This window comes from Vipera ursinii (assembly GCF_947247035.1).
Source record: "Vipera ursinii genome assembly, chromosome: 1".
In the NCBI taxonomy this organism is placed as follows: Eukaryota; Metazoa; Chordata; class Lepidosauria; order Squamata; family Viperidae; genus Vipera; species Vipera ursinii.
This window is the reverse complement of record NC_139512.1, coordinates 84,194,315-84,221,144: the sequence shown is the minus strand read 5'-3', so window position 1 is coordinate 84,221,144 and position 26,830 is coordinate 84,194,315. Positions and strand designations below refer to the sequence as shown.

Sequence of the window (26,830 nt, the reverse complement as noted above, 5' to 3'; positions counted from 1 at the left end):
ATCTTGGTTAGAAACTTCTATTATAAAACTATTTTTAAGAATTGTTCTTATTATAAAGACAATAGATATATTCCCAGATCCATCACTTGTTATGGAGTAACATGGTGTATTCTGTATTACCTGAACTGCAACATTTGAAATGTATTACAGGATGATGGAATTGGTAAATTATCTCCTGATTAGATTTTGTCAGCATGGACAAGGAGCAAAAGAAGAACAATAGTGTAAACTTGTCCAAACCTCAGTTTTACATTGGTGTTGTATTCCTTTTGCAATATTTTTCATCTCCAAGTGAAATAGTAACATTGAGTGACTTGTTAATGAAAGCCAGAAATCTTTGTATGCATATTTTATTAAAGTCAACAAATCCTCAGATTGCTGTTACTAAAGAAAAATAATTTATCACTTAAACTTTTGTCTATTTGTGCCCTCCATTAAATTAAATTATTTTTTTCTGAATTTCTTTTTAAAATTACCTAGAATGCTTTATCCATGTTGTTTCTAAATAGAATAAATTTCTAAATATCTTCAAGTGAAAAAAGTAGGTTCCAGTTTGTTAGCAATTCCTATGGAATGTCATTGTTCATGATCCCTGTTTCTTATCTTCATTTTTGAGTGGGATGCATTGGACTATCCTGTTTAACACTGGATGATTTGAATACCTAGATATATCAACATTTGCTAAATGCTATTCTTGTCGATCATGAAGAATGTATGAATCATCAAAGATATGAAACCAAGTGCAGAATTCTTGATTGCAATTCTTCAATGTTGCTTCTTTAAGGCAAGAGTAAAGTTAAGGTTGAAATCTGGTCTTTACAAGTACAGCAAAATCATAAGATTTGTCAAGAGACTGGAAATGTGGGAATATTTCTTGTTTTATCAGAGCTGCTGATGAAACTGCCTGAAACATGCAACTGAATATATGGTATATTAATAATCCATGAAAACCATAGTGATTCTCTGCATACCTATTGCTTGACATACCTTAATTTATCATGTTGCTGCATGTAACACAAGTGACAAAGTTAATCCGTGTTCTGGCATTGGGGAAGCCATTTGGTCCTATAAATAAACTTTCAGCCTTTTGAATGTTTCACAAACTTCTTAAAATAGCAAAGACTTCTTTTCAAAGCATGTGAAAAGATTAGGAAAATTCAATTCCCATCCTATTGAATTTTTTGGCATGCACGTCTCAAGTCATGTGCTGCTCTATCAAGTGTGCTCTAGCTAATTCAGAGCCCTTTTGAGTATTTGTTTTGTGATGAGTGATAGAAATGTGCAATACTTTTCCTCCAAAGCAGGAAACGTTGTTCAAGAAAGTACTTGAGTTCAGGAAACATTGCAGAGTTGGCAACAAGTTGCAGCCCTCTGTCATTGCCTTATTGCCATGTCCTTTAAACTTAAGTGAAGCACATGTATTCCTGAGCTTGAAAGCACCTATGCAAGCAAGAATCTATGCCAGTGATTGTGAACCTTTTAGACACCGAGTGCCCAACCCCCCCGCCCACCCCATTCTGCCCCACCCCATCCCTGCCCCCTCACCCACCCACAGGGCCACCTACCACCTCCACAGCCCGCCACAGCAGATTGCTCAGGTGGTCCTGCAGCGCCATGGCAGACACACCCTTTGCTCACGCCATGCAGCATCATCTGTGCGCAATGGGGCACGAGGGTGGAGTCTTGTTCCTGCTGCCCAGCTGCCATGTCCTTGGCTGTGCTACTCTGTGCGGGCCGTGCCCAGGGGCGACTCTCCTCTGGAGGGGGCCGCGGGGGGAGGCGGGGCTAGGGCAATGGCGCATGTGCCCACAGAGAGGGCTCTGTGTGACGCCTCTGGCACGCATGCCATAGATTCGCCACCACTGATCTATGTGGTTCTACTATGGGGCTGCCAACAATAGAACAAGAAGCCATTGTTGGATCTGAAGTACTGTTACTGTTTTTTGGATACAGATACTAAACATTACAAAGGTATAGATGTAAGAAGTGTAATTTCTTAAATCTTGTGGCATAGAAATCTACTGAAGACCTTTATTATAAAACAGCTTTGAAAAGAGTTGTCAGAGATTCTAAGAATTGTGGTTATATTCATTTGCTGACTCAGAAACGTCTACCAAAGGGAAAAAGAACCCCTCTCTGGAGTCAGTATAGCTTGATTTAAAGAATCGCCTCTTTTTGTTGTGGTACCTGTTCTTGAGAGCATCATCTCTTCTAGGAATTACATTTGTCCAAACTCTTCCGGCCATTTGCAAAACCTTGATCCTGGGTCCTGATACAGCAGGGATGAGTCCGCTAAATGGCTTGTGTGAGCCATTGTATGAATGTACTTGGCTACTATTTTTTTTATTGTTTTTAATTCTGGTTGTTTCTATTGTTTTTTCTTCTGTTTTTAATTGTGAGCCATCCAGAGTCATATAACAATTTGGCTTACTTCTTAAATATTTCAATCTGGAAATATATGTAACCAGGAGAATGTTTTTAAATGTTGCACTTTTCTTCCTTTGCTGTAGTGTTACTTGGAATTTTATTGAGTGCATAGTTAATCTCTTTATTCATATAATGATATAATAAAAGTCTAAGATAAACATTTCCCTGTAGCTTCAGGAAGCAAATTTTATCAGATGTCTATTAAATTAAGCTGGGATTGCTACAGCGGGGAGAGCTGCAACATCAGTTTTGTCATTGGAAAGACAAAGCTAGCACCTCTGCATAGTTACACCGTATCCAGGTTAGAACCCGGTGGTGCCGTTCTGGCCACAAAACTCCCCACATCGAAAACGATAGACCTTGAGTTTCGATCCACCACCTTTTCTACACAGACAGCAAGGTGGTGCTGTACTGCATCTACAACCAAAGCAGACACTTCTACGTCTATGCAAACAATAGAGTAGAAAAGATTGAAAGATCTCCAAGCCCTGAGCAGTGGCAACATGTGCCAACAGATCAGAACCCTGCAGACTGAGCTAAGTGGTCCATTTTTGCATCACACTTGGCAGACTCAGTATGGCTGAAGGGTCCTGAGTTATTGGCTCATTCAGACAGCGTGATGTCACCGAGACCAGAACACTACGTTCAACCTCAGGCGCTGGACAAGGAAACAGAGAAACCACCCACTAGCCGTTTCCTAGAACCAGTCCGCCTTAAACGCTCCTACAAATGGAGACCCCGCATATTTGGCATAGCAGTAATCATCTTGTTCACTTGTCTTAGCATCCAAGGAACTAACTTTGCAGGAACCTGCAAGGTCTTGCAGATTGATGAAGGCATTTGTCATGACCCAGTAATTGACAAATACCTAAAGGTCCAAAATTGTGTTTGGACATTCAATCCTCCCCATGCATCTGACTGCTTAGTGAATACCATGCTTACCTAGTTAAGTGGGTGGAGTTTAAAGTTTTATGACAGGACTTCTGGGCTCTTGCTTCTTTGTTCTATTTCTCTACACGACAGCATGCAAGGACTCTTCTTCGCTCTGAAACAACATGGGGTAAATTTACGTTCAATCTTTTACTATCGTGGAACACAAATTAAGATGCTTTATGATTAATGATCCAAATAGCATAAACTCTGCAGAATGGTGTTAAACAGACTTTTATTGGTCAAGCATCCTAGGCAGACTTACATTTGCTGATAAGACCCTCCAACATGGCACATCTTTCCATCCTGACAGTGTAAAAGATTGAAGGTAAATTTACCCCATGTTGTTTCGGAGTGAAACAGTCAGATTACAATTCCCATAAGGCATCTCTTGAGGAAATAATGTTTAACCCTGTAAATGTTACATGTTCTTACATACAATGCCACTAGGGTGCTGTATTAACCCTGTATATACTGAATACACTGACACAGTTCCTAATTCCTAAACTAGATATAAAATGGAGCAGCTGAATATATACTGGTCCAGCACAGATGCTTTTGTTGTTATAACTGTGATTCTTGTTTTGAACCTAGGAATGCGATTCCTTAACCACAGGGGCAGGAATCCCAGTGGGAGACAAGCTGAATGTCCTGACTGTTGGTCCACGAGGCCCACTCCTGGTTCAGGATGTGGTTTTCACCGATGAGATGGCACACTTTGACCGAGAGAGGATTCCTGAGAGAGTTGTCCATGCCAAAGGAGCCGGTTAGTTTTCGAATTTGCATTGTGTCTTTCTTTTTAGCCTTGTTAGTGGGGTAATGTTAAAAGGTAAAGGTAAAGGTTCCCCCGCACATGCGTGCTAGTCGTTTCCGACTCTAGGGGCCGGTGCTCATCTCCGTTTCAAAGCCGAAGAGCCAGCGCTTGTCCGAGGACTTCTCCGTGGTCATGTGGCCGGCATGACTAGACGCCAAAGGCGCACGGAACGCTGTTACCTTCCCACCGTAGTGGTCCCTATTTTTCTACTTGCATTTTTACGTGCTTTCGAACTGCTAGGTTGGCAGAAGCTGGGACGAGTAACAGGCGCTCACTCTGCTACGCGGCACTCGGGATTCGACCCGCCAAACTGCCGAACTTCTGATCGACAAGCTCAGTGTCCTAACCCACTGAGCCACCGCGTCCCTGGGGTAATGTTACAGTGTCCCTTATAGAATGTAGGTACGTTTTTGTGATTGACAGTGCTGAAACTGTGGGTCTTGTATACGTTTAATCGTTCTATTCAGGAATTTATTTTTATTCTATGATGCTTGTACAGTACAGTTGAGTTAATGGTAGTCCTTATAGCAACATTGATTTCTGCTACTGATTTTCTTCATTAGGAGCTTGAATTATCTATCCAGTTGTGAGACATTTGAAATGGTTACCTTTTGTCTTGTTTTTATTTGCTGAATTTATTTAGCTAATTGATATAAGTTAATAATACTTTTTTCTTCAAAAAACTGAAGTGTTAAAATTGTGCTTAATTGCTTTATTGCACGGCTCTTAAATTTGTAAACAAAAGTAAGCAGGAAATATTAGAATCAGATTAACTTTTTTAAGGTTTGAGAAAGAGTTCTTTTTATAACTTTTTTCACTTTGTTCTATCACAGTGCATTTTTTTCTAAATATATTCTACTGAATCCTTGCTTAATTGTGTTATGTTTACCAAACACTTATTTACTTGTCAATTTTTAATTGACTCATAACATTTTTCTCAGAATTTTTAAACAAAAATGCAGCAATAAGAATTCTCCAGAGAAAAATTACTTTCCATTTATTACTCCAGAAACACTGTTATGAATCAGAACTTATTAATGTAGCCATAGTTTCACTGTCAGGTTTTAATGTTTAATTTAGGGTTTTTTTTCTTACATTTAATGCACCTTTTCTCCATACAAATCTAATAAAGAATAAAAAGCTACATGCATAAATATTCAGAAATTACCATTGCTCAATTTGGACAGTCCATTTGTGTACAATGGTTCAGGATAAAATAATTGGTACGCTTGATATAAGTGTGAGAGGAGGAAAAAAATGAAAAATCAATGAAAGTTGATTGATTGATTAATATGTTGTCCATTTGCTATTCAAAGTTGATTCCTTTTTGTCAGCAAAATCCTTAGTTGAATCAGAGACTCTTTCCATTAAAAGGAACTGCTGTATTTATAGTAACCATCAGCATTTTCAAAAAAATTATCAGCAGCTTATATGCCCACATTTTATGCTAATAATGAAAACATTATCTTCTGCTTCATCTATCATAATTGATATTCCTTCTAAAACTATGAACTTTGGAACAATCTTTTTAAAATTTTAATAAACTATAACCCTTTTCATTTTTCAGGAGCATTTGGCTTTTTTGAAGTGACTCACGATATCACCAAATTCTGCAAAGCAAAGATATTTGAGCACATAGGCAAAAGAACGCCAATGGCTATTCGATTTTCAACTGTTGGTAAGGATCTTGTAGATTTTCAGTGTATCTTATTTATTTGCTTCATATATAAAGGTGTTTCATTGAATGTGTGTATGTGTGTGTTGCTGTGCAGGTTCCGAGATTTTGCTTGATAAAAAATACAGGAAACCAGAAGTTTGGTTTTTTTTTTGCCTTCAAGCTTTACCTTTTTATTCAGCTGAAAAAGACAGGCTTGTCTAAAAGAGAGAAAAAGACCCAAATATCACAAAAGCCTTATTTTGATACCTTCTTTGATTACATAAGCAATTCACCCAGCAAAGCTGTCACACATAAGATAAAGACTTCGGCCTTTAAGGCTGGCACACTGTAGATAAGAAGGAAGAAAGAAGAAGTAGCTAAAAATGTTCTCTTTTGGGTGTTCCCCTAAGACACCATATGTTCCTGGGTGGGTTAGGATATTAAGTGTTTCCTTTGCTGTCCTTTTATGACCTTGCATTCATGGTTCTGCAAGTGACCCAGAGATAGCAGGGCCATCTGATACTGTCCCCTAAGTCAGGATCAACAGTGTGTGTGTGTGTAATAATAATAATGATGATGATGATGATGTTGGAAGGGACCTTGGAGGTCATCTAGTCCAACCCCCTGCTCAGGCAGGAAGCCCTATACCATTTTGGACAAATGGCTGTCTAGTCTCTTCTTAAAAACTTCCAGTGTTGGAGCATTCACAGCTTCTGGAGGTAGGTTGTTCCACTGGTTAATTGTTTTAACTGTCAGGAAGTTTCTTCTTAGTTCTAGGTTGCTTCTCTCCTTGATTAGTTTCCATCCATTGCTTCTTGTCCTGCCTTTGGGCGCTTTGGAGAATGGCTTGAGTCCTTCCTCTTTTTGGCAGCCCCTGAGATATTGGAACACTGCTATCATGTCCCTCCTCGTCCTTCTCTTCATTAAACTAGACGTTTATGTGCTGTTTTTATAAGTCATTTAATAAATAACATTTTAATATGAAATGTTAATTCCTTATATTTTCCTAATTTTTAGTAGAATCTTAGGGTTAATAGCTGTGTACTCTTGAGCAGGCTTTATGAATAGTAGAAACAGGCATATTTATCTTTGCATGCATTTGAAAAAGAGTAATGACATATGGGTAGTCCTTGACTTATGAACACATTTGGTACCAGAATTTCCCTTACGAAACAAGGTAATTGTTCAATGAGCCATGGCCAATTGTCCAATGTTCTTTGCCATGATTTTTAAGCAAATCTGTTGTGGCAAGTGAATCATATAGTCGTTAAGCAAATCGAGATTTCCCCCATTGACTTTGGCCATCAGAAGCCATCTGGGAAGATCACAAAGGGCAATCACATGACCCTGGGATGCTATAACCATCCTTAATACATGGTTATTGCCAAACACCCAAATTCTGATCACAGATAGTGTAAAAGTCACATAAGTGTGAAACTGGTTGTAAGTCACTTTTTAAATGCTGTTGTAACTTTGCATGGCTGCTAAATGAATGGTTGTAAGTTAAGGACTACTTGTATAATTTAAAATAATATTTGTCATCTTGTTTTAAATGTTACGTTTATTTTGTGCTGTTTTGTCTTGTCTATGTTTCTAATTGTTTTAATTTGGCATTACATTTTGTAAGCGCTCTCTCCCTAATAAATTTACAGAAATGAAATAAATGTGATTAATTTAATCAGTAGTTCATATATGTTTTCCCCACATGCACTCAGTGCATTTATTTTGTACATTATTTAAATTTAAAAGATAATATTCCAGTAATTTTTCCATTTCTCTAAGTCATCTCATCCAAACCTCCGGCTATCCCCCTGAAATTTAAATTACTTCTGTGCAATTCTGTTTCTGTATTTCTTTTTTAAGCATCAATTATATGGATTATAATTGATTCCGCAGTATGTAAATACATAGAAAAAGTTGGTCAAGGTATTAACTATGTGACTAGGATTTAATCATGGGATTTTTGAATATATTTTTTTAAGCTGGAGAATCGGGCTCAGCTGACACAGTGCGTGACCCTCGAGGCTTTGCAATGAAATTCTACACTGAAGATGGAAATTGGGATCTTGTAGGGAACAACACTCCCATCTTCTTCATTAGAGATGCAATGCTGGTAAATTGGAACAGATGTGCTCTTAATCGGGTTTCTGTCAAAAGCCTTGGAGCATATTAAATGTGGCCATTGTTTTGGAATCTGCCATTATAGTTCCTTCTGGACACCTATACCCGTTTGATGGCATATTGTAAATGTCTACAGTTTTTTTATTGCACTGGGCATAAATCAGTCAATCAATAAATCTTATTAAAAGGCCTGTGTTGTAGTCATTGGTGAGACTAAACTAGAATTTCTAGATTGAGGTGGGAAAGAAATCTTTATTTTAAAGTGAAACCTATAAAGTTTTGGGTGTTTTCTGTCTCAAAATGAGATAAAAGTGTTTCACAGTTTTTTAGCAATAATGGTGATAAGATAAAGGGACAGTTCTAGTTTTTCTATCTTGAATATGCAAGTTTAAGGGGAAAATGTATGCCATTATAAGTAATCCTCAACTTATGACCACAATTGAGGTCAAAATTTATGTTGCTAAGTGAAACAGTTGTTAAGTGAGTTTTGCCACATTTTGCAACCTTGAAATAGTTGTTAAGTGAATCACTACAGTTGTTTAAGTTAGTAACATGATTGTTAAGTGAATCTAGCTTCCCCATTGACTTTGCTTGTCAGAAAGTTGCAAAGGATGACCAAATCACCAGGGAATATTGCAACCAACTTACTATAAAATATGAATCAGTTGCCAACTATCTGAATTTTGATGTTCATTTTAAATGAATATCAAAATGTGCCAGTCTTCATCATTACAGTCTTAATGATTATACATAACAATTTGTTTGTTTTATTTTCAGCCTGAAAATTTAGTTGTTGGCACAATAAATTCAAAGAGATTGGTTTTATGATTCATAAATGCGTATTTTAAAAACAAGCTCGGAACCCGCACAGGAAATCTGCAATATATTTAATTCTAATATAAATGTGTAACATTTTAATTCTTTCTTTTTTGTACTCTGTTAGTTTCCATCTTTCGTTCATAGTCAAAAGAGGAATCCACAGACCCATCTGAAAGATGCAGACATGGTATGGGACTTCTGGAGTCTTCGCCCTGAGTCTATGCACCAGGTAAGATTTTATCCCCTTTTAATTACTTGTAGTCTGTTTATTTTAGACCCTGTGTCCTTCATCTTTAGTTCAGAGGAAATGGCAGAGATTGAAGATACAAATTAAAGACTTGATTATTGTTATTCTGCTACATTAAACTACATATCACATTATAGAAAAAGTTATCAGGAAAGAAGAAAATTGGGTTTAGTTTCCATGGCACCTTTATATTTTTTAAATAAAAGTCAAAATAATCAAAGCTGCTCTCAGCCCTTTCTTGTTCTAATACCACTCTCGCAAACATGAAGGGAAAGGAAGAAAAATAGGGTAATGCCTAGGAATTAATTTGTTTGTCTTTGCCAATAAAATATAGAGCTAGAAATGTGTGTACAGTATTTATAAAGCCATAAATTAAACATGTATTTTTATTTTTCTGTTAATACTTTGTATTTGCAAAAAACAAAAGCAATAAAAATGTCATAACATACAGAAGAGCAGCTAAAAAGATTTTTTTTTTTAAAAAAAAATCTTGCTAGCCCAACTTAAGACATATTTTGAAAAAGCCATTCCAAAAGTTAGATTTCTTTCAAAGTTTGCTCAAATGTAAAAGAAACTGCAAAATTTCCCCATGGAAAGGTTTGCAAAATCTGTGTTACCATTGTGTGGCTATGATTATACTGGAAGAATGTTTAATTATGACAATTTATCACTGCTCAGCAACATAGTTGAAATACTGAGCTTCACAAAGCCAATTCCAGTTCATTTATTTCTGGGCTGGAAAATAAACTTGGGAAGATATTAGTAATATTTTCTTTGATTAATTCCTAAATTTTAAGTTTAATTATTAGTTGCACACAATTCAGAGACATTCTAAGAAATTGTGCTTCAGTTGTACAGTAGATGTATTACTTATTGTGTTGCTTTTTCCTCCAACAATTTACTAAGGGAACAGTATAAATGCAAAGGTAATATAATTTTTTCAAATAAAATCATCACCATAAAATCAGCAGTGTTCTAAGATAGTAATTACAGAAATTAAAACAATGGTTTCTTCTAAGAAATAGAGTAACAGACAGTATTAAAAATACTGTTGATCTTGTTCTTAAATGGTTATTTATTTTATAAATACCATCACTGAAGAGGTATCTTCAATTGATTTTTATAAAAAATTGCCATATAATGCTCCTCAAGAGTAAGGTGATACACACACCTCTCTCTCTCTCTCTCTCTCTCTCTCTCTCTCTCTCTCTCTCTGTGTGTGATTCATAAATGCATATTAGAGAGGGAAGGAGGGAGGGAGGGAGAGAGAGGTATATCAATTGAAGATGTACCTTAGAATGTCTTTCTTAGGATGTCTCTGAATTGTGTGCAACAAATAATTAAACTTAAAATTTAGGAATTAAAGACAAATATTACTAGAAATAAATTGGCTTTGTGAAGCTCAGTATTTCATATATATATATATATATATATATATATATATATATAAAATGCTTGTTAACTATTAGATTACCTTGCTAGGCCCCAAACATGGGACAAATCTTTATCTCCTGTGTCAGCCTATCCTGAAGGCCATCAAATTGCTAATAAAGAATTAAGGGAGACTGATATGCATTTCAAACTTATTAGTTTTCATCAGTCAGCCATACCCTTCCGAGATTCGAACCTGGGCTGATTACACATTAGGCAGTTGTTTTCTGCTTTCAAGTCATATTTGGAGTTGAGCAACTACATGGACAAATCTCTGCAGTTTTTATGGGAAGTAGTTTGCCATTGCCTCCTTCCTAGTGCTGAGAGAGATTGATTAGCCCAAGGTCATCCAGCTTGCTATGATTCTAACGCCAGGTCTAGAACTCATGTTCTCCTGATTTCTAGCCTGGTGACTCAATCACTACCCCACATTGCCTTCTCTATGTAACTTTTACTTAACATAATGCATGATTGTTTCTTCCCTTAATATGTTGCTAACTGATGCAGACACTGTTTTTCTTGTGAATGTGCTGAAAAGAAGCAAGGCATTCTCTACAAGGAGCATTAATTATTCTTCTTTTTTGAATGAATGTCATGAAACTGCAATATGACATTCTAGATATTGGGTAGGGCTCAATGGGAATATGCATGAAGTATTAAATACAGTTGGAATATACCTTTCTGCGGAAAGAGACAGGAATCCGGCCTCTGTGCTCTCATTAAAGATGGCTATGTACTTTGTTTTGGCTCATGTAGGTATCATTCCTGTTCAGCGATCGTGGCATTCCAGACGGGCATCGTCACATGAATGGCTATGGGTCACATACTTTTAAGCTAATCAATGCTTATGGCAATGCAGTATACTGCAAATTCCATGTAAAGGTAATTATGGTCTATTGTTATCATTTCCTGCTCAATGTTGAACCATCAAAAGTCTCTCCCTGACTGCTCCTTATGATTCCATGTATCTTTTTTCCTTTCAATCTGTACTGGCCATGCTTTTAATTGCTAGGCAAAGCCAATTACATTCATATCCATTCCTATTTCTAAATAATAATATTTTTAGCAACAGGCTTATATCTCCCTTTGTATATGGAAATTTTTACTCCTTCCACCCATAATACTGTCTTTTCTACATGTAATTTAACAATATATCTTTGGACCTTGATTTGTTTCTTGTATAGCAGTTTTATAAACATCCTCTTTTAGTAGATTTTTAAACTCTTTTAATGCAGATTACTGTTACTAGGTTAGGGTTAAGGATAAGATTAACTATTTCTACATTAATAATTATAGATAGAAAGTTACTAATTAACATTCTGATTGCTTTTCAATATTTTTAGACTGATCAAGGAATTAAAAACCTCCCTGTCAAAGATGCAGAAAGATTGGCTTCCGAAGATCCGGATTATGGCCTGCGTGATCTTTACAATGCAATTGCTAATGGAAACTTCCCCTCTTGGACTTTCTATATTCAAGTTATGACATTTGAGCAAGCTGAGAAGTTTCCATTTAATCCTTTTGATCTAACAAAGGTGAGTATATTTTTGTGACCTTTTCTCCACCATACAGTGTAGAATAGAAAAGGTACATTTCTTGCAAGTCCAAGCTGAATGTAGTAAGATATCCTGGTTATATTTTTCAGGTTTGGCCTCACAAAGATTATCCTCTCATTCCTGTGGGAAAAGTTGTCTTAAACCGAAATCCTGTCAATTATTTTGCTGAAGTGGAACAAATGGCTTTTGACCCAAGCAACATGCCCCCAGGGATTGAACCTAGCCCGGATAAAATGTTACAGGTAACCAGAATTGATTTTTTCCCCTAATCATTTAATTGTGAGACTAGGAAACTCAGTCTTTAAATAAGATCACTTTTACAAAAATGAAAACATGTTAACATCAATCTGTTTGGTATTAGGTTGGCAGAAGCTGGGACGAGTAACAGGTGCTCACTCTGTTACGCGGCACTCGGGATTCGACCCGCCAAACTGCCGACCTTTTGATCGACAAGCTCAGCGTCCTAACCCACTGAGCCACTGCGTCCCATATATATATAATATACACACACACATATGATTAATATGTGAAACCATTGAAAACATCCTGTGAAAGCTAGAGTTAAGTGAGTAGAGGTGACTGCTTCAGTCACAGGGTCTCTGGGCCTGTCAGCTTATAAAGTATTTTAAAAAGAAAGAGTTGGAGGGGCACTGATGATAGCATCAAAAACATCCTCGTAATTGTGTGGCCTCTTTCTGCTATACTGAAGAGATGCCTTTGATCTGATTATACAGGTTTGCTTTCTGAGCCATGTTCTTGGGTCCTTTGAAATCAAGATTTTTTCCCCCTCGTGTAGGATAGGACAAGCAATAGTCTCTCAAAAAAGCAGTGATGACACAGGCAGGGCAGAAAGCATTGAAAAGGAAAAGGCTGTCTACTTCCTCACTTTTAACCCTGTAATATATTTTTCTAGGGTCGTCTTTTCTCATATCCAGATACCCACAGACACCGCCTGGGACCCAACTACCTTCAGATTCCTGTAAATTGTCCATACCGAGCTAGAGTAGCTAACTACCAGAGAGATGGATTTATGTGCATATCTGATAACCAGGGTAAATCTGAATAAGATTTGGGAGCTAGGTTGTGGCAGCAATTTAAACTAACCTTCGCAGGTGCTTTTTCTTCATTTACATTGACACTACAACTTAAAGCAACTATTTCTTCATTTTTATTACATGGATATGTTTAGGTTTGGATGTTGTGCGAAGCCTCATTCAATATGCCCAGCAGCCAAGCTCACACAATAATTTCACCTTCAAGCCTTTTTTTATTAACATTATCAAGATGATAACAGGCCCTAAATATACTGCTCAAAAAAATAAAGGGAACACAAGATAAGACATCCTACTATTAAATACGGTACATTGTGTTGTTTAAGTGTTTATTTTTTTGAGCAGTATAGTTTTTGTTTGTTTTGGGAATTGGAACCAGCTAAGAATAGAGTTAGTATGAAGGAATGCAGGCATTGTAAAAAATGCCATTAGCTTGCTAAAACAAATTTTTGGCTATAAGATCTAGTGATACGCTTTTGGAGTTGATAACTCTTGCATTCTTTGCAGCTTCTGCCTTGCTCCTAATATATTGCATTTCTCCCCCCAGGTGGTGCCCCAAACTATTACCCAAATAGCTTTACTGGCCCTGAGGATCAGTCCGTTTTGAAGGAGAGCTGTACAACCACCTCAGGCGATATACAGCGCTTTAATAGTTCAGTTGAGGATAACGTCTCTCAAGTAAATAAATTGGAAATGCCCTGTTATTTTATTTTGGAAATGAAATGTCTCTGTAAGCACACTTTTTCTTTTTCTGTCTCTTTCTAAGCAAGGTAAATTTATCATCAACATTCTCTTTGTATGTCTTCCAAGCACCTAATTTAAAACAAAAAGTTGAGAGCGCTTGCTTGATATAATTCTATTCTCAAGTAATTAAATTTTGTTTTCCTGTTTGCTCAACTTTTGTTACTTGATTTTCTCCACAAGTGGATCCATGTATAAAAGTGAGATTATTCAGAATCTTGGAGTCAGACCACTATTTTCCTGGTTTGGTCAGAATTACTATAAAGTGCTAATTCTTTATACTGCAGATCTTTCAAAAATATCCCCCACTTTTATAAAAAATATATTTAGAGGTAGTCCTTGACTTATGAACACAAGTGGGACTGGATTTATCATTGTAAATCGAGGCACTCTCATCAGTGGACCTGATTTTACAACATTTTTTGTGGCAGTCATTAAGGAAATCACCATGGCCATTAAATGAATCTACAGCTGTTAAGTGAACTCATTTTTTTCAAATGGGTTTTTGACCAGAAACCAGCACACAATATCACAAATCACAATCGCATGACACAGATGCAAGAACAATCCCACAAAGAAGGCAGAACTTTTCACATTCTAAACAGCAGAGAGCACTCTATGATAATCATAAATAGCCATCAGTTTATTGCAATTTATTTAATAGCTGAGTTGATACTGTTAATGAAATTGGAATCATAGAAAAATTTTATTGGGCAGCAGAAGGTATATCTGTAATGTTTGCTTTCACTATTTATTGAAAGGTACGGGACTTCTTTGTCAAAGTACTGAATGAGGAAGAGCGCATGAGACTTTGCGAGAATATTGCTGGCCATCTTAAGGACGCTCAGATTTTCATCCAGAAGAAAGCTGTAAGTAATAACATGATACATCTCAAGCTGTATAGATATTCTGGTTTGAAGAGCATCATTGGCTTTGGAGCATGCAGAGATACACATATATCATCTTTTATAAAGCAGTTGTGTCTTTTCTTGGTCTCACACATCTTCTGGCACACAATTCTAGATAAAGACTTGGTTTCAAGGTGTTTGTGCAAAACCACATGCCCTCCAAATCATATGCTGCCTTTTGAATCTGAATTGCTCTACAACCCTACCATATGTTAATATACAGTGTAAACTTTAAGCTCTATTTGCTGTGATAATATTAGTTAATAAACAATGTGTAATTATCCTCAGTTGTATGATGTATATAGTATGAGAATATATATATGGTCAAAAAAGCCACATAAATTAAGAATGGAAAGTCTCAGGTTCTTTCATATAATTTTATCATCACATTGTAAAGAAGTATAGTACTTATTTACAATGTGATGAATAAGATTATTTGAAAAATATCAGTTATACAGTAGCATACGTAGCACAAGACCTCTGTCATGTGATTTATTTAGTGCTGTACTCCATCTTGCCACAAAAGAGAAACCTGATCAGATCTAGATAGTTCAGGCTAATTGTAGTTTAAAGTGGGATTAATGGCCCTTGCCCTGTAGAACATCATTCCTGCCTGGTAAGATTGGTCCAAACCCTACTGAACCTCTGAGGAATCCTTAAAACATCCTTTTGTCAACTGACCTGAGCATCCCATGATAGAATGGGAGCCTTCTAGATGATTATATGAGGTTTAAGTGGAATACATTATCTTGCCTGCTTTTTTACCATTTTGTTTTTTATTTTGTGGTTGCATAGCAATTGTGTTTTTATATATATATTTGTACTGTTTTACTATGTCATCCTCCCAGAGTCCCTATGCGAGATGGACAACTATATAAATGTGATTGATTAATGAATATTCTAATTGTTGGATCAAAAACTTACACAAAATTGTATCTCCAATATGTAAAAACTCTGCATTGAATCCATAACTCGGTTCTCAGCTGAAGTGGCCTTCTGGAAAAGCCTGTGACTGAGAAATGCAGGCCTGGCTTCAGAAGATGCCGCAGAAGAAGTGGGCCGGCAAGGAGAGGCCTGGGTGCAGGGAGCATGGGGCAGCTCCACACCCCCACCCCAAAACTAGGGCTTATTTTTGAGGTAGGGCTTATATTAGGCCCAACCCCAAAAATCAAGCTAGGCTTTATTTTCGGGGTAGGCCTTACTTTTGGGGAAACACGGTATGTGATATATTAAAAATAGTACTTCTGCTATTACCAGTAGTTGAAATAGGTACAGTCCAGATGTGCTGAAATTTCAGATCTCTGCCAAAAGCAATTGACTTGCCCTCATCAGAACAGGTATTAGAAAAAGTGACAAATGATCTCAATTTCTTTTGTCAATCTAGGTGAAAAACTTTATGGATGTTCATCCTGATTATGGTGCAGGCATTCAAGCCCATCTGGATAGACACAATGCTAAAGGGATAAGAAAGGTAAGAAAACATCATCAGTTCAGATTACTGTCAAAAGTAGAGATTGAGCAGTTGAAAATGCATTAAGACATAGATAGCATAAATGGCTGTAGAGAGGCTCAGAGGAGGAGTGAGAGGATCTTGAACAACTGAGCTTAGAATTTCAATCAACAATCATTGTGGTCATATGTTGAGTCACCACGTGACAGGATTTAATGTTATGATTTTTTTATGATGGTTATTAAGTGAATCATGGGTTCTTTAAAGAATCACAAAGTTATAAGTCTGAATCCAGCTTATCCAATGGGCATTTTTTGTCAGTTTTTATTAGAAAATGGCAAAAAACCCACACAAAACGTATTCACATGAGCGTGTGACACACTGTAGCAAGTCTGGTTGCCAAGCCCCGAAATGTGATCTCATGACCATAGGGATCATGTAGCAGTTGTAACATTAGGAAAGAGTTATATACTTTACTCCATTGTGACTTTGAATGTTAGTTAAGCAATCAGTCAGAAGTTGAGGACTATCTATACAATATCTGGATTCTAAATTGAACTAAGTAGGTTAAACAAAGTTCTATTCCAGTGGAATTAAAAGCAACTGTCAGAATCCCTGTGGTTGTATGATAGTACAGGTAGTTAGCAAAGAAAGTACCAATGAGCAATAAAGAAAGGAATCTGTTAGTATTTCATTATTCATTTCTCAAAAATGGAGTTAAAGAAGCATGAGTACAACTAAAATTAGTTATGAATTTTATATGAAAACAAGCTATTTTTTCTATTTTTAATTACATTGTTTCTAGGATCAAATTCATACTTATACACAAGCTTCTGGAAAGGACAAATCTCATCTGTAAATGGCATGTGATTACCAGTCACATTGGAAATCTTCACCTAAATCCCTCCAACTGGAAAATGAGCTTTGAAAAGCTTTACGTATAATAGAATCGCCTCCTGTGCTATTAACTGCAATATATAACCAAGTGCAATTCTATTTTAACAACAAATTGAATTAACTGTATAGTTTATTAATTTGGAATCTATTCTGATATCTTTGAAATATGTCTGAAATACAAGAATAATAACTTAGTGTTTAATTTTGCTTATTAACATGTTTTATTCTTGTAATTGATTTTTTCATTTATTTACCCATAGAACATACATTGCTGGGATTGATATCTTTTATTGGTAGTGCTGGTCTTAACAGTATGACAAATCCTTTTCAAATGGATATTAAAAATAAAAAAAAACAATTTTTAAAACTGCACATGAATGTCAATCTTTTAACAGCAAATCTCCTCATAGTACATTTTCAAACTATTACAAAGTACTTGAGAGAGAATTATATTTAAATGTGAAATTTACCTGTGTTATGAAAGCTTTATAAATAATGGTATTATGTTCCAAGCTGTTAGTTGCAATAAAAAAGCATTCCAATTTGAAGATCCTTTAAGAAAAACAATATAGATGATTTATGCTGAATCTGTGATGATGATATTAAACATGAAATGGCATGTCTGAAATAGTATAACAATTTTGTGCTTATTTTTGCCTATCAAAACATTTGTATTCTTATAACAAATCTCACATTTATTCTTTTAAAGAATATACATGTCTTCTTCCTTTTATTATAATCCTGACAGTATTATAAGAAGTAAATAAAAGATTACTAGATAGACATTAACTATTAAAACAATTATAAATAAATATACATTATATATGAATGTTTTAAACATTCATATGGTACCCTTAAGAATTGTTAAAATAACTTGGATTATGTTAAGTGGAAATTTTATTTGTTCTTAGACTAAAAGTTTCTTTTATTGGTTCGTGATGGATCTCAACAGCAGACTTTTGAAACAAAAATAAATGGAACCTTTATACAATGCTCATTCTACAATAAACTTCTCATAAAATATCTAATGCCTCGATTCTGTTTTAATATGCAGTATAGTCTATTAATCATATACAGTATTTGCTTTTCTATTACAGTCCAGAATGGATGAGGCAAAGCCTTCATTCTTGTCTCAATGCATCACCTTTTGGGAACCACAGGTGTAGGTATATGAGAGAGACAGACAGATGGCGGGCTGCAGTACATACATGATGATAAAAAGTAAATGGAGCGCTGTCACAAATGAACACGTTTAGAATTTTCTATTTCTGATAATGCACTTTTGGAGACCCAGACTATAATCCCCACTCCCCCCCCCAGTTTTAAAAAGGCAATACTGAATTTGGGCAATTGCATAATTAAAACTGCAGTATATTCTGAATCACGGGATTCAGATCCAACATACAGGATGGCACCCTGCGGTTGCAGCCTGTCCAATGTACGAAAAGGGTGAGGGGAAGGAGAGAGATTAGAAGTTAACTCCTTTTTAAAAAGGAGACAGATTGGAAGAAGTCATTGAGTCCAATTTCTTCTTAATTCAGGAAGGCAAAGGGAAACATCCTGACAAATGTGTTCCCATATCAGCTGTTAAGAATTTCTATCACAGTGTATTAATTTCTTAGGAAACACACTTGTGCAACTTGAAAAATAGTTTTACATTTGTCCAGCAGATGGCATTTAATTCATAGGAAAGTCAGCAAAAGTCCATTAAAGATTTCCCAAAATTTCACATCTGTTTTAACCTTGCTGAAATAAATCAATTCTATATTCCTTCCCTATTTTTATTTTAAATGTTTTTACTTTTAATAATCTTGGTTTTTAATTCCATCAACTAAGGTCATAGAAATTTCATTTCCTTTTTGTCCGTTCTCAGAATCCTTCAAGACTTTAACAGATCTCTTTTGTAAATCCAATAAGATACAGTTATCAAATAATTCTGCTTGTTTGATAATTGTTTGTCCCCTTTAAATGTTAAGACATTACCTGGTTTCATTTGTATATCTAATATAATCTTAATCATAATAGTAAAGTTAGAAGAGACCTTGGAGGTCACCTAGTCCACCCCCTGCTCAGGCAGGAAGCCCTATACCATTTCAGACAAGTGGCTGTCCAGTCTCTTCTTAAAAACTTCCGGTGTTGGAGCATTCACAGCTTCTGGAGGCAGGTTGTTCCACTACTGTCAGGAAGTTTCTCCTTAGTTCTAGGTTACTTCTCTCCTTGATTAGTTCCCATCCGTTGCTTCTTGTCCTGCCTTTGGGCACTTTGGAGAATAGCTTGAGTCCCTCCTCTTTGTGGCAGCCCCTGAGATATTTGAACACTGCTATCATGTCACCCCTAGTCCTTCTCTTCATTAAACTAGACATACCCAATTCCAACAGCTGTTCCTTATATATTTTAGCCTCCAGACCTCTAATCATCTTTGTTGCTCTTGTCTGTACTCTTTCCAGAGTCTCAACATTTTTTTTTACATCGTGACCAAAACTGGATGCAGTATTCCAAGTGGGCCTTTACCAAGGCATTGTAAAGTAGTATTAATACTTCACGTGATCTCGATTCTATCCGTTAATGCAGCCTAGCACTGTGTTGGCTTTTTTTGGCAGCTGCAGCACACTGCTGGCTCATATTTAAGTGATTGTCCACTAGTACTCCAAGATCCCTCTCACAGTTACTACTATTGAGCAAGGAACCTCCTATACTATACCTGTACATTTGGTTTTTCTTGACTAAATGTAGAACCTTACTTTTTTCACCATTGAATTTCATTTTGTTAGATAGCGCCCAGTGTTCAAGTCTGTCCAGATCCTCTTGTATCTTAAGCCTGTCTTCTGGAGTGTTGGCTATTCCTGCCAGCTTGGTGTCATCTGCAAATCTGATGAGTTCCGCATCTATCCCCTCATCCAAAGCATTGATGAAGATGTTGAAGAGCACTGGGCCCAGAACAGAGCCCTGGGGCACCCCATTACACACTTCCTTCCATGTAGATGCGGTTCCATTGAGGACCACACACTGAGTGCAGCCAGTCAGCCAGCTACGAATCCATCTGGTGTTGATACTGTCTAACCCACTTTTTTCTATCTTATTAAGTAGTATATTGTGGTCTACTTTATCAAATGCCTTACTGAAGTCTAAGTAAATTATATCCATAGCATTCTTCTGGTCCACTAATTTCGTCACTTGGTCAAAGAATGCAATAAGATTTGTCTGGTGTGATCTGTTTTTGACAAACCCATGTTGGCATTTAATAATGACTTTGTCTCTTAAGTGATCGCTGATTCGTTGATTATCTTTTCCAGAATCTTCCCATAATATATAATCTTGTTTCATATTTTTCTTTTAACTTGTCATATTTAAACCAGTGTTTCAATCTTACCAGTATAGATTTTTTTCTTCTGTGACATCATTAACACATCATTTATTTATAGTATCAGATATTCTTAAAATTAATTTCTCAATCCATGTTCAAAACTGTCCTTCAAATCACCTACTGTTATTTTGCTCCATTCTTTGTTATGTATACTTTTCTTTTAATTGTAATATTTATTTTTGTCTAGTTCCCCCTAGTGTCCAACCTTTAAGGTCCCATGCTATAATCATTTTCTCCCCCAAAGAACTCAAACACAGGAAAGATTCTTTCCAAATCCCTCTGGATCCTCAATCTGTGTTTAACTTTTCAACATTTATAAAACTTCTGATCTGTCATATAATGAAGGCTTCAGGTATAGTGTTATCTCAGAGGTACATTGCCAATATTACATCTCATTTTCAGTTTATAAATACGTTTGAGTTTATAAATACTGACCTTTTATGTTTATTCTTTTTTAATTCCTCATCTCCAGGTTGAGGTGTTGGACTGATTTCAGTGGGAATGCAAGCGTCTCCTGAACCTGTCTTACTGAGATTGTTTATTATGATTATGACTTTGAAAGGGGTAAAGCTGAATTTGATGTAGAGCTCTGGATAAATGGTGATTATTCCCAAAATGTATACACATTTATTGGAAATGGAAATAGATAATCGATAAGTTAAATCTTGTATGATGAAGTGGGCAAAAATAGATATGTTGGAACCATGGGAGAATATGTAGAAGAAAATACTGAAATTTACGCTGAAATATAATCTTAAAGAAAACTTTTATAAAATTATGTATCATGGATATATGACACCACATAAATTGTCAAAAAAGTATAAGGTGATTTCAAATAATTGAAATGTAATCAAACTGACAGAACACTTTTTCATTATTGGTGGATGTGTAATGAAGGTAGAAAATGTTGGGATGAATATATATTTTGATATATCAGTGAAGATTCCCAGTCATCCAGGCAGAGTTGTCTGAAAATTGAATCATTGCAATTGAACTTATTTTGTTAATTTGAGTTGTTTCACTGCTCATTGAAGCAGCTTCTTCAGTCTGAGCAAGTTGGTTAGGCAGAGTCTTATGTATTTTTATGCAGAAGATTTTAAAAATGGATGTACAATTGAAATCAGAAATGTTTGTTTTAGACTTAATAGGCAAACAAATGCATTCATCTTATGGAATTGCTTTTTTATATTTAATAATAGCAGTAAGATTTTCATATGCTCCAAGATGGAAGAACTTACAAATACCTACGATAAAAGAATGGATGGCGAAGCTGGTAAAATTGGCAAAGATGGCAAATGATAGCCTTGATGAAAGACTGACAAATTTTATTCCCACTTTGAAATAAAATTTTGTGAAAAACTGAAATAGATGAGAAGTTGATATTGCACGCCTGCATGCATATTGCTGATGTAGTTCAGAGATTGGCAGTATTGTCCTGATAAATACCAACACAATTGTCTTACGTCACGGCGATGAGGGCAGCAAAGTCTAACTACTTTGCTGCCCTCATCATATCCGCAGATAATCGCCCGGCCGCCCTGTTCAGGGTGACCCGCTCCCTCCTCAACCAGGAGGTGAGGGAGGAGCCCTTGCAGGGTCATGCCGAGGAGTTTAGCCAACATCTGGCAGACAAAATCGCTCGGATTCGGGCCGGTCTGGACTCTGACTGGGCAGAGTCTGACGGAGGTGACACGAGCGGTCTTGGTGATGTTATCTGGGAAGAGTTTGAACCTGTGACTTCGGAAGATGTGGACAGGATCATGGGGAGGCTGAGCTCCACCACGTGTTTATTGGACCCGTGCCCCTCCTGGCTGGTCTATGTGGCTCGGGAGGGGACACGAGGCTGGCTCCAGGCAGTGATAACTGCTTCTTTGAGTGAGGGTAGCTTTCCTGCCACCCTGAAGGAGGCGGTGGTGAGGCCTCTCCTCAAGAAGCCTGCCCTGGACCCGGCTATTTTGAACAACTATTGTCCGGTCTCCAACCTTTGCTTTCTTGAGAAGGTTGTTGAGAGCATGGTGGCGCATCAGCTCCCTCTGTTCCTGGAGGAAGCTGATTATCTGGACCCGTACCAATTGGGCTTTAGGCCCAGGTACAGCACGGAGACGGCATTGGTCGTGCTGGTGAATGATCTCTGGCGGGCTTGGGACAGGGGTTGTTCCTTTGTCCTAGTGCTATTAGACCTCTCAGCGGCTTTCGATACCATCGACCATGGTATCTTACTGCGGCATCTCAGGGGGTTGGGAGTGTGGGGCACTGTTCTCCAGTGGTTCTCCTCCTAACTCCTGGGACGTTCGCAGTCGGTGCTGACAGGAGGGCAGAGGTCGGCCTCGAGGCCTCTCGTTTGTGGAGTTCCTCAGGGGTCGGTCCTCTTGCCTCTCCTGTTCAACATCTATATGAAGCTGCTGGGTGAGATCATTCGTGGTTTTGGTGCTTTTCATCTCTACCCCTAACCACCCCAGTGATGCCCTCGATGTGATGTCCTGTTGCCTAGAGGCGGTTCGGGTCTGGATGGGGAGGAACAGGCTTCGGCTCAATCCCGACAAGACTGAGTGGTTGTACGTTCCGGCATCTCGGGAAATTCAGTCCATTCCATCTTTAACCATGGGGGGGGTGAGGTGTTACCCCCCGTAGATAGGGCTCGCAACTTGGGTGTCCTCCTGGACTCACAGCTCAGTTTGGAAGACCATGTAGGAGCTGTGACCAGGGGGGCTTTTGCCCAGGTTCACCTGGTGTGCCAGTTGTGACCCTATCTGGACCGGGATGCCCTGCGTACAGTCACTCATGTGCTCGTGACCTCTTGTATAGACTACTGCAATGCTCTGTACATGGGGCTGCCCTTGAGGACCATTCAGAGGCTTCAGCTGGTGCAGAATGCGGCCGCGCAAGTTGTGATGGGGGGTCTCCCGATACTCCAATGTAATACCTTCTCCGCGAGCTGCATTGGCTTCCAGTTGCCCTCTGGGTGAGATTCAAGGTGCTGGTGATTACCTATAAAGCCCTAAATGGCATGGGTCCGGATTACTTACGGGAGCACCTGCTGCCGGCGTCATCTTCCCTTCGTCCTGTGCGCTTCCCACAGAGAGGGCCTCCTCAGGGTGCCGTCGGTCAGAGAGTGCCGTCGGCCCCCAGGGGGAGAGCATTCTCTGTGGGCGTACCAGCCCTTTGGAATCAATTACCGGTTGAGCTCCGGATGGCTCCCGACCTTCACTCTTTCTGCCGTGATCTGAAAACCTACTTATTTGAAGAGGCCGGACTGGTCTAAGGGTTTGGGGTATTTTTAACTATTTATTGTTAGGTCTAAATTAATTTAATCTTACTTTTAAGATTAAATCATCCAAACGATTTTGTTCAACTTCGGTTGGATGCAGAGGGGCTAAATCATCCTCTCTTTTCTCTTAGGAGGCATGTGAATGATTTAAATGCTGATGATTTTCTGACCAGTGTTGAAAATCTGCTTCAAAGCAAGGCAGAGATATTGGGGGGGGGGGAATTTACTATTAGTGGTTACTATTGTGAAGAACAGGGAGGGGGGTGGGCTTAGGAAGTTAAACACTGTACTGCTCAGCAGAGTGCTGAACAAAAAAAGACAACACCTAGTAGATTTCAATGTGGAAGGTGAATTTCTGTGTTTTGCCAGCTGTTTGCTCTGTCTGCTTGGTGTGGATGATAGAAATCAAGAAATTATTACCAGGGCCAGGGAACTTCACAGCAGGCTGGGTGTTTCCACAGAAAACAGGATTGACTTTTCTCAGATACACCTCTTTGAAGAAGATTTAAGGGTCACCATAAAGATCTTGTTTTATATGCAGGGCAGGTGGAGGTTTTTTGTCACAGGTAGCCCACAGCAAGAAAAAATAGTGTTTATATTGTTACATGACAAGCATTACTATGGCATCAAAAATATCAAGGGCTTCCTGGGTGAACGCTATTTCTGTAAATTCTGCCACACACCCTACCACCACAAATTTAGTCACGGCTGTCAATATATCTGCAGAGCATACCTCAAGCAAGAATGTCAGGAGGTGGAGGCAGAGAAGACGTACTGCTGTAGATGCAAAGTGCTTTGCCAGTCTAAGATGTGTCTTGAAAGACACACACAACTCGCTAGGGAGGGGAAGGTTGATTGTAAGAATAAAGCATATTGTGAAATGTGTGGGGTTTACGTCTTTACCCCGCACAAAAAGTGCAAGGAAATCAAGTGCGGACAGTGCTCTAAGAAGGTTGAAAGCTTGGATAGGCATTTATGCTTTCTAAAATCATTGGTCCGACCGCAAATTGCTGAAAGATACATCATTTATGATTTTGAATACTGTCAAGAGACAGGAACCCATATACCTAATTATGTCTATTCCAGGGATATGTTGAAGGAGTGGTATGATAAAGAAGTTGTGAGTTGGGATTGTTATGGTGTTAGATGCCTGGAACAGTTTGTAAAGGAGTTTATAAATCTTAATTTTAAAGGATGTACTTTTATCGCTCACAACTCCAAAGGTTATGACGTGTACCTAGTACTGAGGCAGCTGATCCATGAAAAGGTTAGGGTTGAACTTATAAGTCAGGGGGGGAAACTGCTGTGTATTACCCTTCCAGATTATAAGATTCGGTTTATTGATAGTCTTTCATTTTTACCCCTTAAATTAAGCAAATTACCCAAAACTATGGGGTTTCAAGGCAGCAAAGGGTATTTCTCCCACTTGTTGAATACAATGGCCAATCAAGACTATGTGGGACCACTCCCTGAAGCCAAGTATTATAGCCCTGAAACCATGATGCCCGGGGAGAGAGAAGAATTCATGAAATGGCACGCTGCTAATACAGGCACTGTGTTTAAACTAAAGAAGGCTCTGGCTTACTATTGCAGACAAGATGTAGATATATTAAGAGAGGCCTGTATTCGATTTAGGGAACAGGTGATGGAAATGACTGAGCTTGAGTTTCTCAAGAGGGGTGGGGGGATATTGTTGAGGAGATAGACATTCGAAACATTGACCCCTTCCAATATATCACATTGGCATCTGTCTGCATGGCACAGTACCGGTTCATGTATTTGAAGAGCGATACCATTGCGTTAGCACCTTTGGACAGCTATCACAAGACACAGAAAAGGTATTCATCTCCAGCGATTCAGTGGTTGATGCATATAGAGCGCACTGAGAATCTCAGTATTCAGCATGCTCTGAAGGGGGGTGAAAAGCAAGTAGGCAAATATTTTATATGGTTTTGCTGTCATAAATGGAACTCCCACAGCGTTTGAATTTTACGGTTGTTTTTTTCATGGGTGCCCTGTCTGCTACTCTGAAAAAGATTTCAACAAATTACTTGATTCAACATATGGTAGCCTGCACAACCGTACTAGGATTAAAGAAGAGGACCTCAGGAGCCAGGGTTATGCTGTGCACTGCATTTGGGAACACAAATGGAGGACCTTGGTGGAGGCTGACACCTCTTTGAAGCAGTTCCTAGTTGAGAATAAGCTCCCAACTCCTTTGAATCCTCGAGATGCTTTTTTGGTGGCAGAACAAATGCCACATGCCTGTACTACAAACCAAAACCTGGTGAACAAATCTTATACTACGATTTTACCAGTTTGTACCCTTTTGTGAATAAGACCAAGGAGTACCCAATTGGCCATCCACAAATCATCTACGAAAACTTTGGGGACATAAAGCAATATTTCGGGTTAGCCAAAGTCAAAGTGTATCTGCCAAGGAATCTCTATTTCCCTGTCCTACCCCACAAATCAGGGGGCAAATTAATGTTTAGTTTGTGTGCAACCTGCACAGAAAAACTGCAAACCACCCCATGTAAACAATGAAGAGGAAAGAGCTCTGACTGGGACATGGTGTACTGTTGAATTGAATGTAGCTTTAGAAAAAAGGTTACAGAATTGTTGAAATCTATGAGATCTGGCATTTTGAAAGAACATCAAATGGGCTATTTTCAGGTTATATGAACACGCATCTCAGACAGAAACAGGAAGTCAGTGGTTACCCTGACTGGTGCAAAACAAAACAGGATAAAGAGCAATATATTCAGGATTATGAAAAGATGGAAGGTGTCCGCTTATGACGTGACCACATTTAAGTAAATCCTGCTAAAAGGCAGATTGCAAAACTCTTCTTAAACTCACTGTGGGGCAAGTTTGGGCAGAGCACCAATAACATGACCACATCCGTGGTAACAAATCCTGAGGAACTATTCAAATATCTTTTTGTACCCTATTATGATGTTTCCTCATGCGAGTTTGTGGATATGGAGACAGCCGTTGTGACATGGAAAACAGCCAAGAACCACCGTACCAAAAACACATGCACTAATGTATTCATTGCCAGTTTTACAACAACTTATGCACAGCTGGAATTATACAGGCTATTGGACAGGCTGGGCAATAGGTGCCTGTACCATGACACCAATTC

General features: G+C 38.0%; 1 protein-coding gene across 2 annotated transcripts in view; it reads left to right on the top strand.

Annotated features, from left to right (window-relative positions):
- LOC310639618 (catalase-like) overlaps nt 1-18,067 on the top strand; it is a 46,701-nt gene extending 28,634 nt beyond the window's left edge. For both annotated transcript variants that reach the window (XM_083361404.1, XM_083361403.1), the window contains exons 2-13: nt 3,952-4,123; nt 5,739-5,849; nt 7,811-7,941; nt 8,893-8,997; nt 11,203-11,328; nt 11,790-11,981; nt 12,092-12,244; nt 12,916-13,054; nt 13,602-13,732; nt 14,557-14,664; nt 16,088-16,174; nt 16,959-18,067. In XM_083361404.1, coding sequence (XP_083217530.1) covers nt 3,952-4,123; nt 5,739-5,849; nt 7,811-7,941; nt 8,893-8,997; nt 11,203-11,328; nt 11,790-11,981; nt 12,092-12,244; nt 12,916-13,054; nt 13,602-13,732; nt 14,557-14,664; nt 16,088-16,174; nt 16,959-17,012 — 1,509 coding nt within the window. In that variant the 3' untranslated portion in view covers nt 17,013-18,067. The remainder of the gene's footprint in view (nt 1-3,951; nt 4,124-5,738; nt 5,850-7,810; nt 7,942-8,892; nt 8,998-11,202; nt 11,329-11,789; nt 11,982-12,091; nt 12,245-12,915; nt 13,055-13,601; nt 13,733-14,556; nt 14,665-16,087; nt 16,175-16,958) is intronic.
- The last annotated feature ends 8,763 nt before the right edge of the window (nt 18,068-26,830 follow it).